This window comes from Tachysurus fulvidraco, chromosome 26, assembly GCF_022655615.1.
Source record: "Tachysurus fulvidraco isolate hzauxx_2018 chromosome 26, HZAU_PFXX_2.0, whole genome shotgun sequence".
Lineage (NCBI taxonomy): Eukaryota > Metazoa > Chordata > Actinopteri > Siluriformes > Bagridae > Tachysurus > Tachysurus fulvidraco.
In genome coordinates, this window is record NC_062543.1 from 5,445,927 (window position 1) to 5,463,973 (window position 18,047).

Below are 18,047 nucleotides of genomic sequence, written 5' to 3' on the forward strand. Positions count from 1 at the left end.
TTGCACTACACTATACTGTACTACATTGCACTACACTATACTGTACTACATTGCACTACACTATACTGCACTACACTACTATACTGTACTACACTATACTGTACTGCACTACACTACTATACTGTACTACATTGCACTACACTATACTGCACTACACTACTATACTGTACTACACTATACAGCACTACACCTCACTATACTGTACTACACTGCATATTTCAGAATAGTAGTGTAACAGTACAGTATAATGTAGTGCAGTGTAGTACAGTATAGTATCGTGTAGCTTAGTAGAGTGTAGTAAAGTATGCTATAGTGTAGTGTATTATTGCATAGTATAGTGTATAGGGTAGTATAGTGTAGCGTAGTTTAGTTATGTGTAGCATAGTATGGTACAGTATAGTGTATAGGGTAGTATAGTATAGTGTAGTGTAGTATAGTATAGTATAGTATAGTGTAGTGTAGTGTAGTGTAGTGTAGTGTAGTGTAGTGCAGTGCAGTGCAGCATAGTACAGTATGGCCATATTGTGTTCAAGCAAAAGTTAAACACCAAACCCTTCTTGGCTGATTGAGAAACTCCATGAGACAAATGCAGCTGCTTAACACTCTGAATCCAAACTCTGGAAACGGAAGGTTCTGAGAAAGAAAGAACAGAAACCCTTACCGACATCAGACTTGCGGAAGATCTCCTGTTTCTTGGACATCACCATGGGGGAGGTGCTCTCCAGCTTGGTGAAGAAAGCAGGCAGATAGTTGCCATTGCCTGGGGAGCGCGAGTCCGTTCTGACACCGGAGAAAGGGCAAAGAGGGTTACAGGTTAAAACAGATTACTGGATCAACAGGGGTATGGGGAATGTTTGGGGAATAAGCCAAGTTTCCACTAAGGATGCCAGGCAAGGCTGATGGGGATGAGATTACACTGCTCTGATGCATAATAGGTGTCCATCAATCAGTGTCTGGCTTACACTATGCTTTAAACTACATCTAGGGTACACACAGCAGATCCTTCTCCAATCACATCCTTTATAGCAGAGGTCTCAAGCTCAACTTTGATACCTGTGTGTACCCTCAAAAATAACAATGTCATGATCATGATTTGGAGCTAAAGAGTCACCAGAACAGTCCAGCAGGAAAGAACTGGTATTATCTGGCTTGTGTGCATTACAGGGACAAGCAGGTATACCTCTGCTCTGCAAGATCCTGTTCACGCCTCTGGCTTTGCATCAGGTTGTTCTCTTGTTTCTCTAATCCCGAGTAGTTTTGTGGAGGGGAGATGGGCTCGTAGCTCTCAATGGCCCTGCCACCGGCGCGCTCGGGGGATTTACCTGGCCTGCAACAGTTTCAGTTTATAGTTTCAATGTGATCAGGAATCTAATCATTTTCAAAATAACAAGCATAGCTGGCTGCCTTTATGTACACACTGGGGTTGACGGTACACAAAAACAGAAACTGTGTAATAACTTTTGACGTTATTTACACACAATCAGTGATATACGTATACAAATATTCATCTTTATACACACGACCGACTACTTTGCCTCCATCCGTTTCCAGTATGGATTTGCTGACGTAATGCTCGTGTCATGACCACGATGTATCCAATGCTATACATTTTTGAGAGAATCTTGAGGAAAAGCTGACATTTTCAACAAAAACTGTGATCTCATTGGCCAGTAAGAAATGAGGCACAAACGATTAGCTCCTCCGCTATTAAAATTCCTTACATCATTTTATTCACTGGAATTTACTAAGGCACCATGCAGTACCTGGATCTGGATTTCTCTGAGGCGTTCTCAGGGGACACTCGGCTGGCTGGCTTCTGATGGTGTGTGGGGTTAACAGGGTTCTCCGGACTGTAGCGGTTAGGCACTTTGGACCGAGCGCTGCTGCCTGCTGCTCCGGAGTTTTGGAATGTCGAGGACATGGACAAAGAGGAGGAAGAAGAGCTAGAGGAAGGAGGAGGGTCCTGATTCTTGGCAAAGTCCTGGGTTATGATATGCTGCATGACAAAAATACAGAGTTTGACTTCTTGTTCTCAAAAATGTACAATGAGCACAAATGATCGTCACACTAAGTTTGAGTTTGCTGGGTTACCGAGATGTGGTCAGCCAGGGTCATGACACGATGAGTTTGGGTAGGTTGTGGTGGGGCTGTCGTGGGTCCCGATTCCAACTGCTGCCTGAAGCGACTGGTATCATATCCTCTTAGAGTAGCTGAGTTGGGCAGAGAGAAAGAGCAAACTAAGTTTCTTATCCATCTCTTTTTTCTCTAAACATAAACAAATCTGTCTGAACAATGTGGCATCTGTAATACACGGTCTTGCTATATACTGTATAAGTGTACATCTAGATCTTTTAGGACTATGGTGCTTCACCTGTAGCTGGCTGAGTGTTCTTTTCTGAAGAGAAAGACCGTTCGTTTTTCTCCTCTCTCTGAGCCGGGGAACTTGCTGGGCTGATCACCTCGATGGCCCCACTGCTCTGTCCGTCATAACGGCTCGATGACACTACACACACACACAGTAAAATCTTTCACAATCTTTATATTTGTTTGACATTCAGGTAATGTAAGTATTTACAGCTCAGTAGCTCATTTTGCAGTGATGGTTTAGAGATCAGATAAATTAGTACTTTAAATAAGAATAAACATACTGAACAGGTCATCTCCCACTTACAACTTCCTGAGGAGTCTAAGCTCTGTGAGCCCCTCTCACGCGAGTCTTTTTCTGACGCAATCTGACGGGTGATGATGACGTCGATGAAACTGGCCGCGGTGATGGTGGTCTTGCCGAGCGTACGCAGCTCTTCCTCTATGCGAGACTTTGTAGGAGGTGGTTTATCTTTGCCACCTGTTGCCCCTCCTCCTCCATCCGGATAAACAGGAAGTGGAGCTTTCCCAGGAGGATGTGACATGGCACGTGAGGGGATCACCTCGTCATCACGGGCACCGGTGGTGTCATGTTTACCCTCTTTGACCTTCCCTACATCCATCTGCGGTGCAGAAGCAGCAGCATCTACCAGCGCAGCCAACGCATCTGCGGCTGTGCTGTAGCGGGAGGAAGTCTGTGCAGTGGTTGCGGCAGGGGAAATCTGCCTGCTCGGGGGTCAAAAGTCACAACAGTGTTTAAATTTCATACTGTCCTAATTCTTCAATAAATTAAAATGTTGTGTGTGTCCCCCAAGGTGTTTGAGGACATAATACAATATAATACTACATAGTATGATACAATTACAATTATTATGATAATACAAAATGGTATGATATTAACACTAATCAGGATGTTTTTTCCCCACATTCTCTTCTGGATGGTAGAAGTGTGTGTGTGTGTGTGTGTGTGTGTGTGTAATGTGGAGCATACATCAGAGGAGTGATGACGCTCTTTGTGCCCTGGAAGATGCTGGGCCTCTGCTGGACGACACCTTCCTGCGACCGCATTGAAGGGGACGGGGAACGCAAGAAACCACGACTACCAGGCCTGCCAGGTTGCTCTGGAGCTGACACACACACACACACACACACACACACACACACACACACACACACACACACACACACACACACACACACAAACACACACACAAACACACACAAACACACACACAAACACACACACACACACACACACACACACACACACACACACACACACACACACACACACACACACACACACACACACACACACTCATTTAAACTGCCTTTAAAATGGAACAGCGTTATGAGCTTTGTAGTCTTTCAGACATGATGCTACCAACAAACAAACTAAAGCAGAATAAATTAGTGTGATGTTTCGTTTTGTCTCACCTCCACGAATATATTCGTTAGCGACTGCCATGCGTTCACGCTCCCTCTCCTTGTCCCTCTCTTTTTCCCGTTCTCGGTTTTCCCGTTCTCGATTTTCCCGTTCTCGGTATTCACGCTCTCTCTCCCTCTCTCTCTCCACGCTAGCGAGATGTGCAGGGTGTCCTGTGAGAAAGAAAAACACAGACAAAGACATGTGCATGCGCACACACACACATACACACACACACGCACACACACACACACACACAAAGGAACATAGGACAGATACATAAGCACTGATGTCCTTTAGCATTTTATTAATATGAAAAGAAAGAAAAAAAGTACTTCCTTGTCATTAAGCCAAGCTTGGGAAAGTTGATAATGTCATTGCATTGATTAAGGCACACAGTAGATCACAAGACATTGCTGAGATGCGAGATGAAAGCAGGAGCCCTTGTGAAGGAGGCATTTAGCAGCTAGAAAGCAACTGATAGTTCTGCAGTATTGCTATGAATTTACTTTGAACCTTACATGAAAACTGAAGACTTTCTACATTGAAAATACCTCTGAACAAAAATACTGTAATGTAGTTTTACTTTACAGACATGCCATAAGCGCGTGTTCTTTACACTCTGTATTTATGAAGAAACATAACTGGAAACACGACTCTGAGGGTCAAGTGGGATTCCATCTAGGTCTCTATTTACAAACCTGTCATTATAAAACCTACCAACACTGATGTGTTCACCATTAACACTAGCTACACTGACTACACGTGTCCAACATCATCATCATCTTACACCAGGATTTAAAAGCCAAAAGGTCTTAAAAAAAAGCCTTACGATTTTGAGTGCAGTTGTAGTTTTTAATTAAATACTTATAAACGTAGGTTCTAGCTGCACTAGACGCTACACGCTGACATGACTAACAATATTAAATAGTTCTAGCAATCAGCCAGAAGTCATTTGCAAAATGCTAAACCTTGGCTACAATTCATTTCAGCCAGCATTAGCATTATGTGTCCTTATTTGCCTTTAGTTCACAATGTTTCACTTTTAGAAACAGCTCAAAGTTGTTTTACATGCTGAGATGACCTCAACATCGAAGAAAACGGAGCCTAAATAAAAGAGAAGACCTGAAACCTCCTTGATGAAGGACCTTATTTAGAGAGCATCATGCTATTGTCAGAAACCAGCTGAAAAAGCCACATAACCCTCAGACCACACTTTTCCCATAGAGAAAGTTGTGAAAGCTCACAGAGACCGAAAATGAAGCAACCCGAATTATAAACGTCGACCAATAAGGATCGTTGATTTTACTCTAGTTTTGTGGTTAGTGGTGAAGATACAGACGGCAGACACATTTTTAGAGAAATCTCTATAGAAATCTTCTGGGTTCTTCTCAAAAGTGGCTAATTTGTAATTGAGCGATGAAACTTTGTTTTAACGCTTTTTTAAAAATATGTTTTGTTAAATTTATTTACAATTATTGCAGTTTAATAGGAGTAGCTTGCATGTCGTGGAGGCTTGTCTAACTGGGGCAACACTAACCACTGACATGTTTCTTGTTCTGTGGGCCTTTTATCTCTTTTTTTTTTATGTTCCAACATGTTGGTTATGTGGTTTTCAATGACGAGACTGAGCTAAGAAAAAGAGAAACATCTTGACCAGTAACCGCCACCCAAGGTATAAACTGAGATTTCCTTACTGAGACGATTACAGCCCAGTTTTGTGCCGTTTCATCAGTATACAATCCACCACTAACATACAGAAAAAACACTCGCAGAAATGCTTCAGCCCCCTAAATACAGATTCGTATCATCTTACACTGCATTATTATTATTATTATTATGAGGTGAGTAATCGAGCTATTTTCACGTGAAGTGTGAAGCTGGCTTTAGGAACAGGTGCAGGTGAGCAGGAGCAGGAGCAGTCAGGGGGAAGAGCAGATGGAAGTGACCTAGGTTAGGCGCTACATACACAGGAAAGGATCTGAGGAAAGGGCAGGGATTGGAAGAGTTGGGATGGGGTCCTCACCTGGAGATATGGAGGCTGGGTTGAAAACCCTAGGAAAAGGGGGCTGAGGTCCAGGGAGGTACGTGATGCGGTCCAAGTTAGGGGAACCTGTCCCCCCAGGGTGAGGCAACAGGATGGTGGGAGGCATCTGGGCTAGATCAATTATACCTTTTGCAGACAGAAGCAAAGGGACCAAAGGGTAAGCAACCACAACCAGGACTCACACTTCACTTAGCACTCGAGAGCCAGAAGCTTCTACGAGCTGCTACAGTAGAGCAGCCTTTCAATTTGGAATGAACAATGAACTATACTTTGATACTAGATGATGTTTTTACAGATTAGATCTAAGGTTAGGGCCGAAAGCCGATCAGAATACATTACATTACAACAAGTGCTGGTTAGTTTGTGGTTAGTTATGGTGCAGTGTGGAATAGTGGTTTAGGCAACGTAAGATCCGTAAGACAGAGTCTCCACTCAAACAACTGCACCCATATTTTGTGTAAATTAAAAAGATTCATTTGTCATATAGATGAACTACATAATACATGACAACAAGAAAACTAAAGTTTTTTTTTTGTGATTCGTAGCATTCAAAAAATTTCTAAAATATTTAAAAACGAATGCTCTTTTTGCTCTTAGGAGCAGCCTCAGCCCTAGATTCATTTATTTTGCTTTAAATTTTCCTCTCTTTTGTCCTCAAGGTCATTTGCTTCTGATCGTCTGGAAAAGGTTGCCACTAGTTCACACGAGCACAAGGTCTACAGACTACAACCCGCTCTCAGGGAACATGTAACCCCTCACCTCTGGCTCCAGCAGGGTACTGCATGGCGATCTGCTGTTCCCTTGGCGACAGGCCTCTGGCGACCTCGGCCCGTGGGATGACCTGCATTTGCTGCGAGGTGATGTAGTCGTTCAGGATTGTCTGTCGAGTGTTCTCCATGGTGTACAACTGGTAGGTGTTGGGGTAACCGGTGGGGGACGGCTGCCGCTGGAACATGTAAGCTGCCAAGAACAACAACAGTGGGTTTCCAGATACTGAGAGGGGGAAAAAAACTAACAAAAAACCCCCACCTAAACATAGAATGATAAATTAGAGGAAAAAAAAGCTATAATTCTAATTCACCAGCAGGCATTAGTGTTAAAACCGGGAGTTACTAATTATAAAAGGTGATTAAATTACACAAAACTAAAAATTATTATTTAAATAAAGATGGATTATAAATTTTTGTAATTACTTTAAAGCAGAAAAAAAATGAACACCCCTTAGAGCGTGCATTATCTCCATGACCCACTGGGGGGTGCAACACACAGATTGAGTGCATAAATCTGACCTCAGGTTAATTTACAAGCAGACAAGATCATTCTAATCCTGTTTACCAAGACAACAGTCCCATCTCCTGCTCACAATGACACAGGAGAGTTTTCCAACATTACTCTTTTAAGGACTTATAGGTTTATTTTTGAACCGTTTCTGTAAAAAGACATTAGAAAATATCACTTGTATACAAACTGTTTATATTTGTGTATGGGATACCTGGGTGGTGGAAAAGGCTGGGGTCCAAATGAGGTGGCAGGTGGGCACGGTACACCTGATGGGGGTCGAAAGTGCTATGAGAAGCTAGCGGCTCGCCTCCGGGTACGGGGGACTTTGCTGGGACGCTGTCTCTCTGGGTTGGCGTCAGCGTGCTCTTTCTCTCGTGGGACACAGGCTTTCCTGTAGTTATGCCTCCTAATAAATGGGAGAAAATAGGAAACTGAATTACACAGCGTAGTACTTTCCCCTCAATCAAAGATTAAAAAGAAAGCGTTTCTTTATTCAAAAATGCAGCAGATGCCTATTCATAATGAAGCATTTGTTATAATAACTGGTCTAGGCATCAAGTGACGTCTCTCTCTCTCTCTCTCTTTCTCAGGAAAAGAAATAAATACTGTGTAATGTGCATCCAATAAGAAGAGGAGAGAAGCAGTAATAGGCATTGTACCCTCTTGTGCCCGCAGCAGAGGTGACCCTCTGGAGATGGAGCTGCTGGGGTAGTTGGGTGTCCTGCGTGCATTCGCGTCCTCGTACATCCCCGGGCTGAGCTGAGCCTTGTTGGCCTCCTGGTGTGTGGAGCGCAGGACTGATGTAGAGCTGACGACTGATGTGTGTCGAATGCGCTCTTGTACTTTGGAGTCATCCATTTTTCCCGGACTGGTAAGAAGTGACTTGACATTGTGCTTGATGGCAGACTGGCTGGGGCCGCTGCTCTCATACTTCAGAGGGATGCCCTGAAAGAAAATATTCACACAAATGCACCATTGTGTCACTTTCTGGTCTACACAAAAAGAAAGAGTCCTTTTTATTTTGGTCGAAAGTTTTGGTAGCAAACAAATGAAATGAAAGAAAGTGCTTACATGAGTAATGGATCCCTCCATGACGGGGGTCTTGCGGCTCTCCTGGACTTCCTTACGGGGAATTTCGTGAATGGAGCGTCCCATCTCTTTAATAGTGTTCACACCCTCATAAGGCTTGCCTTTGGTGATTCCACCTTCAAAGGAGCGAATCGGTGGACTTTCCCTCTTGATCTGCTTACAATACTTGGCCTCGTCGAAAGCGTCCGCAGCGGTTCGCGGAGTCCCTACGACGTATAAAAAAAAAGAAAATATTTAGAGACACTTTAGCTGTGGATGATCATGAAAGCCTGCAAACATAAGCATTGATCTCTAATTCTTTTATTTTATTCTATGAAAAACCAAAAATAAAACCAGCTACGGCTCAGTTCATCATATCTCTCTTAACCAACCTTGCATGATGGAGCCTGCGAGTATAGGCCTCTCCTTGGAGTCAGGATGTGAGCCATCTCTAGGCACTGCCCTACTAATCAAACCTGGGGAGAAAAGAAAAAAAAAAAAAAAGAAACAAAATGCACCTCTGGAATATCATTACTGAAACAGCCTTGTGTGGAGGCTTCATTACCTTCGAAAGTTGCTGCCTCCCTTCCAGGATGTCCTCTGGTACCATCCATCATCTCATATGTGCGTTTCAACTCATGTCCTGTCCTAGGGCTTCTAGTACCTTCTCTGGGGTTTTTAATAGCTGTGGACATTAAAAAAAAAAAACAAAAAACACTCCTTTACGTATACTCTGTGTTTACATACTCTGTGTTTATATCTATACTTAAATCTTACGAACATTCGTCGCAGTCCCTCTCCCTCCGTACCTGAATAACACTAAAGCAGACAATGATAAAATGCCATGACTTACCATCATATGACAGAATGTGGCCACTCTTGCCCTCATAGATGACGTGGCCCTTAGGCAGTGGTTCGCCCCGGGCCTTCTCTGGACTGCTCAGGTCCTCAGCAGTCAGCTTGCTCTTCAGCAGATCTGTCGGTATGCTGGACTGAGGAAGAGCTGGGGTGCCCTACATCACAAAACATCGGCGAATCGACAGAGGATGTGAGGTTACAAATAATGTAACAACCTCAGCCAAGAAATCTAGCCTTGGCTATCAGTTTATTAGAGAAACATGCACACACACACACACACACACACATAAATAAAATAATACAATATGTATTAAATCTTTGTATGTACATGTGTGATGGATCCTGGTCTCAGTGGAAGCCCATCGGGGCCTTTTCCTGTAGACCCTCTTGTCAGGTCCTGGATGTTAGGCATCGGCCCTCCTGAAATAAAGACAGAAAAATGATGTTAGGATCTGGCTGATGCATCAGTAGAGCACATGACATGATACTTAGGAAGGTGTTTATATATGGATTGGAAGCCACGAGGTATGAAATGTTCCTGAGTCGGTAGACAAGCAGGATGATAAAAGTAGAGTTCAGAGCTTTTATTACATGGTGCTAGAGTTAGGATTTAAACATTGTCTCTATAGATTCTTAAAATAACTAACTAACTAACTAACTAAATAAAGAAAGAAAGAAAAAAAAATGGGTTGTGTGTGTTTTGAGAATTATGGTGAACTCACTGGATAATCACATCATAAAGTGTATAACCGTGAGCACTGTGTTCGGGGATGTTAGCTTTAAAATGGCATTAGCAATAAAGTCTTTCTGTAGAATGTTTTAAAAGAGATTTTTGGCGGAATTTAAATGAATATTTCTGGTGTAGTACATGGTTTGTGTGTATGTGTGTGTGTGTGTGTGTGTGTGTGTGCGTGTGTCTCACCTCGGACTACTCCTTCATACTGTGCCCTGGAGAGCAGTCCTTCAGCTTGAGCACTTTGGCCACGCGGTGAACATTCCTCCTGCTTTATATAGGACACTGAGGAGTAGAGAAGACATGACCCAGTTCTTATAAACCTGACTTTGCAAAACACTGACATTTCCTCTTAGTTTATTGCAATGGTGTTACTTTGTCCATGTTAATATTTACTGAACTTTAATCACTATGAGGAAAGAGGGAACACAGGACTCATTTATAACATGTAAGCAGTATTTATATAAATATTACTGTATTCAGTGGTGCAAATTCCTTTTTAAAATCTTCCCATAAAAAACACTAAAGAATTCTCTGGCACTAGATATTCAGGGCAGAGACTTTAACACCCGCCCCGTTTGCTCCATCCCTCCCTCCTTCTCTGACTCTCTCACCAGGTTTGGCAAGGTCCTGCTGTCTTGGCAGACCAAGAGAGATGGATCCTCCAGTGCTCTTAGCTCCCTCTGGCCCATACATGGCATGAGTGTTTGAGGGCAGATACGTGCCTGGCGTTCCCTACATGAGCAGAAACACACAGGTATCAGATTAGCAAGGAAAACAAAAAAAAAAGAAAAGAGAAAAGAAAGACATTCATCACTGGCCCTGCAAAATCCTAGAAAATCCATTCATTCAACAGCACCGTGGTACATCAAAACACACGGTGCAAATTTTCAAGGTTTTGCTATAAAAAAAACGTTGAAGTGCATTTATCATTGCCATTAATCTTCTCTTTTTTCTTTCTTTCTTTAAGCTCACCTGCAAAATGGATCCTCCCTGGATGAAGGTGGGTTTGTCCGAGGGTTTGGAAGTAGGGATGAGCGGAGGCGGGGACGGAATGTTGGGGGGCCTGTGGCGGGCAAACGGCACACGCATTCCTTCAGGGAGGTTCTGGACCACCTGGTTAGGAGCAGGCTGCAGGACTGCAGGAACAACAGGAGGGATTACAATGATGAAGCACTATGGCACAACGTACGCGTACGTTTTCTAAGAAAAGTGAGATCTTAGATGAAGTCCACTTTGTGACCAAATCAAGAAAGCAGACTGATAACATCGCCTAAATACGATCTACAACAGAGGAGCATACGGTACCATCCACAGGTCTCATTCCAACACCAAGAACTTTTAATAATACTTATTAATCTATATGCTATTTAAAAACATACTGTTAAAAAAAACTATTTCAAGATATAAAAGCATGAAAAACATGTAGTAGGTATAAATATGTCCCTTAGCGGGTTTTGTATCTATCGTATACGTATCATTCCAATACTCTGTATACAGATCAGCCTAATAAAGCAGTAACTATCATCTTATGTTTTTTACTGTTTTGAAAACTCTCTTCATCTATGACCTGAAATATAGTTTCACTGATGGTGATCCAAGCAGCCTGCTTCCTCAAACTGACATGGGTGCAAAAATACCAGAGAGAAAATGGGAGCCGACAGGGAACAAAATCGACCTCTTCCATTTACACAAAACTACAAGATGCGGAAAGACTGAGGCACGAAACGCAACCGTTTCTTTTCCCGTCTACATCTCGGCCATCTCTTTAGTCTGTTGGTAAAGACTAACCTCGTTTTGTAGCTTGTAAAAGGAAACACTTAGTTAAGACTGTTAAATTCTACTTAGGGAAACATTTTAGAGCTATTATTACAAAAAACATACTTCATGGCGACCTGGTCCAAGGAGAATAACATACATCGATAAGAAAATCGCTCACTCCATGACGGGTGACTCAAGTAACCACAAAAGCTGCAAAGGTCCTCTAAATTATTAACTTTTAATTAATTCATATACCCTGTACTGTACAATGAAGTGAAACATTACGTCTGAAGTCTGCTGACTGCCAATTAATTATACATAATAGAGACAAGAATATAAAAGGATGAATCACTTAGGTCGAACAGAGAGGACTGAAAAAATGATGTCCATTGTTGGCTTCAGAATTTCCCCTGATTTAAGATCGGAATAATTACATCGTATGGGTGGTTCTGAATGGTCTTCGATTAAAAAAATATATTTTACTGTCAGATGTCAAATCCTTCAGCTTCCGTCTTCACAAAGACCCGCGTGTAAGCGGCTACGGAAACGGAGTTATCGTCGGCGAAGAAGATGGAGTTAGATCCGATTATAATACAGTAAGTAAGGAATAAAACACAACACGGAAAATAATCGACGGCGGCATGGTGTGTTGTGTGCGGCGTGAAATAGAAATAGTTGCGTTTAATGTTATGGAAAATTCGTAAAATGAGTTGCCATAACATTCTGTTATGACGTGCATTATAATGATCTAAAAAAAAAAAATCTCTTTTATTCAGTGCTGTAGAACAAAATATAACCTAATAATAAGCCTTCACAGTGGTGATGTATATAAAGACTGTAATCTCTTATCTTACTTACAGTCGTGTGAATAACGTTTTGATATCGTCATGACAACTTCCTCATGCCGCTAACACCACAGGGTCAAGGTTTTACAGCAGAACTGAATTTGTCTGCACTCAAAAGCATCAAGTCCAACTGAGGGACCTTGTGTAGTGAAGGTAAGGATGAAAGAGTTCACCTGGTGGGACACTGTAGCGGGCGGGGTTGTTGGGGTCGGGTTGGGGCGATGCTTTGCTTGGCTCTCGGGGAGACAGTCTGTAGGGTGAACCTGGTCTTCCTGCAGCGTGAGCCTCCTGTTCCATCAGCTTTATATCGTATGACATGTAGGGAAATGGCTTACCTGTGGCAAAAGAGGAGAGCATAATCATCACACACAACATAATCAAGAGACAATTACACACAGAAATCAGGCTCATTATTATAGTACTAATACTCAGTGTGAAGCATAAAACATGAGAAGCTCCGCTATCTCCAGTGATGTGTGATTTAAAATAAATAAATAAATAAATAATAATAAAAAAAAAAATACAGGAACACAAGACCCTGAATAACTGGAGCTCTTTGGCTAATAGGCATTGCTATGAAAGTGCCCGAATGCCCCAATGTTTCCTCCGGTTCACTGCTCCTGTCTGGCTTTTTTTTTTGTTTTGTTTTTTTTAACTTTTTTTATTTATTTAAAACAGCAGCCTTTCAACATTTCCCTCCCTGACTCTTATTTTGGCTCTTGTTCTGCTCTCACAGCCCTGGAAAGCCCTGACCATCATTCCAAAATCAGAAAGACATGTTTTCCTCCACCCTAAATAAGTCTGGGAAAGCAAAGAGACACCACACAGCCTTAAGCAGTCCAAGAAAAAGGAAAAGAAAAGAAAAGAAAAGAAAAAAAAAAAACAAAGAGCAAAATGCTGTGGACTAATACACAATGTACCAGATTTTCTCTCAGTGTGTGGGGGATTTTTTTTTATATATATATTTATATATTTTTATCTTGTTGAGGACAAAATGTCCCTGATATCTGACAGCTGACCTGGTGTGGGGGGGGGGGGGCACATTTGACTAGTGCTCATGAGGAAAAGCTTTCTTTGTGGCTTTTATTAAAAGTATTAGATATCTTTAATGATCATTATATTATGTCAGTGTCTGATACTCAGAAGGAGACTAAGACGAGGTGTTCACAAGAACTGTTTTAGAACTTTTATTTTTATTTGTTTTTTAAAACTAGAATAAAATAAACTTTCCTTCTCTCTGTCTCAGTTTGGTCAGTTTTTAAAAAACAGAACTGACCGAGACGGAGTCAGACACCCGAGAAATCATCCGATCGACAGATGAACACACAAGACCAGAGACACCCACTCGCACCAATGCAATTCATCACATCGTCATCTACCGGCTCCGCATCGAAGCAGCGTCTCCACCCACTCTACTCTCCCGAGTCCTGCCCTTTTTCATGCCCCCTTCTTACACTGATCTAATCTACACTTACAAAATACCTACAGGAAGCAGAAAGGAACTATTTAATCAATACAAGTTTATAATATACATCCGATCTCCAAACTCTCTTACCATCTCGGTCGAGGATAGTGGGGCTTGGGGTAATGAAGCGCGGCCTACGCTCCATCTCTCCAGCTTCTTGTCTCTGGCTGTCCTCCATATGTGCAGATTCATGTACAGCTTTTATCTGGTGCTGGAACATGGTTAAGCCGCTCAGAGGAGCTCCGACAGGGACACCGGCTGCCCCGAAAGGACCCGCGACCTGAAAAGGACCGTGCTGGGTCAGAACCAAAATCTATGTCTCCATTAATAGTAACCAGTAATAATCATCATTACATATTGATGGTTCAGTCATTTCAGAAAAGGGATGAGAAAAGAACATCATTTCAAAATGTCATTTTGTGGTGCAGCCCATCACTGCTCACATTACACTAAATCACTGAGACCCCAGGAGGCTTGAAGCCCATGATTCAGAAGCAGCCTTGATTCAATGACAGCGGTAATAATAAAAGAGGTCATAATTGTTCACTCTTAAAGATCGATCCATCTAAAGTAACAGGAAATCCACAGCGATGTGGGAAATCAGCTTGCCATAATTTCATTTGTGTACAAAAAAAAAAGAAGGGAAGGAAAGGGAAGCATGATCGTTCTTGATTCAAATGACAGAATTGTGAACAAAATTGATTGGAATTTTCTTTTCTTTTCTTTTCTCTTTCGTGGTCTGGACTCACGTGGTGGGGTGGCCGGGGTGAGGCTCTGTGTCCGAGCCTCTCCCAGTCCCTGGGCCTGGCCAGGGCGGCAGAGCTGCTAGGGAAGTGAAGGAGGTAACTAGGGGGACTGACCATGGGTGGGATGGTGGCAGCACGCTGCTGGATCTGCTGCATAGTGAGCGGAGCCTGCTTGCCTGAGGAGACCACCACTGACCCAGAGCCTCCGAGAATCGATGGCTTATCCAGAGAGAACATCCTTGAAGAAGAAGAAAAAAAAAAACCAGACTATAATGCAGTTCCTACCATAACAGAAGGTTCTGTTTAAAACCTTTATTAATAGTTGCTATTGCAGATACTTGATTATAGTCCAATTTTCCAACAAACTATCTCTATATTTCTATATCTATAATGATGTTACAGAATGTGCATAACCATATATCCATCTTATATATATTACAGGGCACTATAATGAACTGTTCCGATGTCTGACCTCTGTCTGTCTGGCTCTGCCTCAACGTCTTCATCAGCGCTGCAGGTGGCACTCGAGTCGTTGTCTGAATGTGCCTGCTCGATCTGCTTCTCCTTCTCCCTCAACTCCGGCTCGGTCTTTACTTGCACCTCTCCCCGGTCTCCTCCTGTCATTTCCGTGTCCTGAGGTTCGCTCTTAGGGTGCAGCTGAGCCTCGTCCTTAACCACGGATTCGTCCACTACGGCTGCTCCTTCTGGACTTTTCTCCATTTTTACCTGGAGCTCGTTGAAGGGCTCCTGGGCTTTGGTATCTGTGATAGGGACTTTGGTGGTAGTAGCAGCTTCCTGATCCGGCGCTTGGGACTCAGAAGGCTTGGACGTGTCAGACTGAGAAGGCGACGGTGCACTCTCCGTGTCTGAAGTGTTATCCGCACCTGGTTACAGACGAGAAAGAAAAAGAATGTCAAACTACAGCACGGAATCGTTTAGGTGGAAAACATCATTTGGCATTACATCAATCGTGTTCAGTGATTCGGCATTAAGTCAGTGAATCATTTCAGTGTTCAGCAGGTCAGGGTCTGGTTTATGAGTCACATCTTGTGTTCAGCATTGAGGGAGTCAATTAAGCCTTTTAGATTAGTTCACCTGATGTGCAGTGAACCAGTGTTCAGGTCAGGTCAGTCCAGTCGAGTCTTTCGGTGTTCGGCGGGTCAGACTTTAACTTATTGAATTGTTTAGGATTCCCCGTCACGTTCAGTGATTCGGTTCGGGGTCGCTGGCAAAAATTCAACACGCTCAGTGGATCCTTTTCACTTTTCAGTGCATGCAACAAATCTGTTTTGTGAATCTCTTAGTGTGAAAATCTCAACACGGATGTACAACAATGTATGACGAAATAACACAAAACAGCTCGTTTTACAAATTGCTCAGACAACTGCACAAGGAACAGCTAAAGAGAGAGAAAAAAAAAAGAGAAACTGAGATAGAATAGTAGAAATATGACAGCAGAATGGGACAGATGGAAAGGTAGACAAAGAGGAAAGGATCTGGGACTGAATTATACTAGTGTGGAAAGCTGTGTAGCTGAAAGAAAAATGGTAGTGAAAAGGGATAGATAGATAGAGAGAGAGAGAGAGAGAGAGAGAGAGAGAGAGAGAGAGAGAGTGAGTAAGAGAGAGAGAGAAAGAGAGAGAGAGAGGCATCCCACCAGATCAAACAAGCAAAGCAGGAACTCTGTGTTCCCATCACTGTGCTTTCTAGAGTCTTCAAAGCCAAAGCACACTTATATAAGAGCGAGCACTGGCACTCACAATGAGTCCAGATCCTTTCTCTCTTCCACTCATCCTCCTCTCTCTGGATCTCCTGCTACTTGTTTGGTCATTATTTTATCATCGCTCGTGTTTATTAAAAGAAACATCAGCGGCAGTTGTGACACTGCTTTGTGTGTGCTTCAGAGAGGAGTTTCAATGTTGACTTGAGTCAAGCTGTTTTTTTTTTGTGTTTTTTTTTACAAGGCTGTGTTTGTTTCTGTTCCCACCTTCACTGTCGTCTGGGTTCTCATCCTCATCGTCGGCTGAAACGGTGGCCACACTGTCACACTGAGATGCATCTCGCTCACGCAAGCGTCTGGTTGCCTGTTGGAGAAAAAAAAACCCCACACAAAACAAATAATTAAATAAATACTGTGTGATGCTTATTCAAAAAACAAAACAAAAACAAAAACAAAAAAAAAAACATCAAAAACATTCACTTGCTTCAGAAGCAGTGAATATAAAACTGTATTTATTAAAGCACTTTAGTCCGTCGGTGGATCCGGAGAACGTATTTGCAGCCGGAGCGATTTAAAGTAGCGGATCTTCCTTTAGAGGAAGCTCAAGAGGAAACTTCACACATGAAGCACCGACACGACCCTCTGCCATCCGTGTTAAATATGATCTAAAGCTCATCTTTTGTATAAAGAAGGAATCACTTGCACAGAATGCTACGATTCACCTGTTTGGGTTGAGGGAGCAGGTCGTCTAGGTTGTGCCGCCTCTTGTAGTTGAAATAAAAGTTCTTGCATTGCGCCTCGCTCTTGGTGCCCACCATTTTAGCGATGGCCGACCAGTTCCTGCCGTGCTCTACCAGTCCTGCAGAAAGACGGATACACTCTATATGAGTTACACGTGGAGAATCTGGTAAAGCATGACAACAAAGTGACTGAGGCAAATCCTTTCTTTCCTTTCCTCACAAAGGCTCCTCTAAGAGCATGCGCTGGCGTGATTTCCATAATCGTGGCTAAAGCACACCAGACTTACTGCATAGTATAGTGACAATTGTTTCAGATAAACAGACAAGCAAAACATCTAAACAAACCCTCTGAGACAGAGCTGACAATCTCACCTAGTTACTGTAATACCCTCTCCTGAGGCTAATCCTCCAATCAGCTTGGCTGTAACGGATGTGTTGACTTGGGCAGACAGTAGGTGCAAAGGTTTTTTTTTTTTTTTTAAACCCTACTTTCGACCTAGTGACATTCATTTACTACGCAAATGTGCGACTATCAGCGAGGGCTGTAATTTAAACCCTGCGATGAAATCTTTGCTTTAGTTTAGTGACGGTTTAACTTTAAAGAAGGCTTAGTTTCTCCACACTCGGTACAAACATGATATCACGTGTATTCGAGCACGAATTCAACAGATTTCCAGATAGAAATGGCTATAAACCTTAATCAGTCCTGGTGGACTGGTGTAGAAACACATTGTAGAGATTCGCTCAAAAATCATTCCTTTCTTATATTGATTAAAAAAAAAAGTTTCATAAGATACATTCACAAAATTAGTGTATTCTCATGCCTGAAATATGTAGAATTGGTAGATTTATGTAGTTTTTTTTTTTGCCTTTTTTTTTTTTTTAAGAATTTGACCTTATACAAAAATTCTTGTACTCTATTATAGAATGGATATTTACATTTATTTTGTTTGTTTTTGAGTTTCTTTGTACAGATTCCTTTCTTGCTCTTCT

At 42.4% G+C, this 18,047-nt stretch overlaps 1 protein-coding gene across 19 annotated transcripts in view; it reads right to left on the reverse strand.

The window, feature by feature from the left end:
* Positions 1 to 18,047, reverse strand: part of ncor1 (nuclear receptor corepressor 1) — a 69,221-nt gene that overhangs the window by 6,566 nt on the left and 44,608 nt on the right. For 10 of the 19 annotated variants that reach the window (XM_027132927.2, XM_047808994.1, XM_027132926.2 and 7 more), the window contains 26 exons: positions 17,037 to 17,173; positions 16,582 to 16,678; positions 15,067 to 15,478; positions 14,598 to 14,832; positions 13,939 to 14,128; positions 12,557 to 12,718; positions 10,753 to 10,916; positions 10,392 to 10,512; positions 9,967 to 10,062; positions 9,373 to 9,464; positions 9,040 to 9,199; positions 8,752 to 8,871; positions 8,579 to 8,662; positions 8,190 to 8,413; positions 7,778 to 8,063; positions 7,330 to 7,524; positions 6,597 to 6,797; positions 5,817 to 5,963; positions 3,802 to 3,963; positions 3,356 to 3,491; positions 2,672 to 3,093; positions 2,372 to 2,503; positions 2,092 to 2,210; positions 1,764 to 1,996; positions 1,181 to 1,327; positions 662 to 780 (listed from right to left, as the gene is read on the reverse strand). In XM_027132927.2, the coding sequence (XP_026988728.2) occupies positions 662 to 780; positions 1,181 to 1,327; positions 1,764 to 1,996; positions 2,092 to 2,210; positions 2,372 to 2,503; positions 2,672 to 3,093; positions 3,356 to 3,491; positions 3,802 to 3,963; positions 5,817 to 5,963; positions 6,597 to 6,797; positions 7,330 to 7,524; positions 7,778 to 8,063; positions 8,190 to 8,413; positions 8,579 to 8,662; positions 8,752 to 8,871; positions 9,040 to 9,199; positions 9,373 to 9,464; positions 9,967 to 10,062; positions 10,392 to 10,512; positions 10,753 to 10,916; positions 12,557 to 12,718; positions 13,939 to 14,128; positions 14,598 to 14,832; positions 15,067 to 15,478; positions 16,582 to 16,678; positions 17,037 to 17,173 (4,593 nt within the window). The remainder of the gene's footprint in view (positions 1 to 661; positions 781 to 1,180; positions 1,328 to 1,763; positions 1,997 to 2,091; positions 2,211 to 2,371; positions 2,504 to 2,671; positions 3,094 to 3,355; positions 3,492 to 3,801; positions 3,964 to 5,816; positions 5,964 to 6,596; positions 6,798 to 7,329; positions 7,525 to 7,777; positions 8,064 to 8,189; positions 8,414 to 8,578; positions 8,663 to 8,751; positions 8,872 to 9,039; positions 9,200 to 9,372; positions 9,465 to 9,966; positions 10,063 to 10,391; positions 10,513 to 10,752; positions 10,917 to 12,556; positions 12,719 to 13,938; positions 14,129 to 14,597; positions 14,833 to 15,066; positions 15,479 to 16,581; positions 16,679 to 17,036; positions 17,174 to 18,047) is intronic. The other 9 variants (XM_027132937.2, XM_027132924.2, XM_027132939.2 and 6 more) reach the window with 6 other exon arrangements.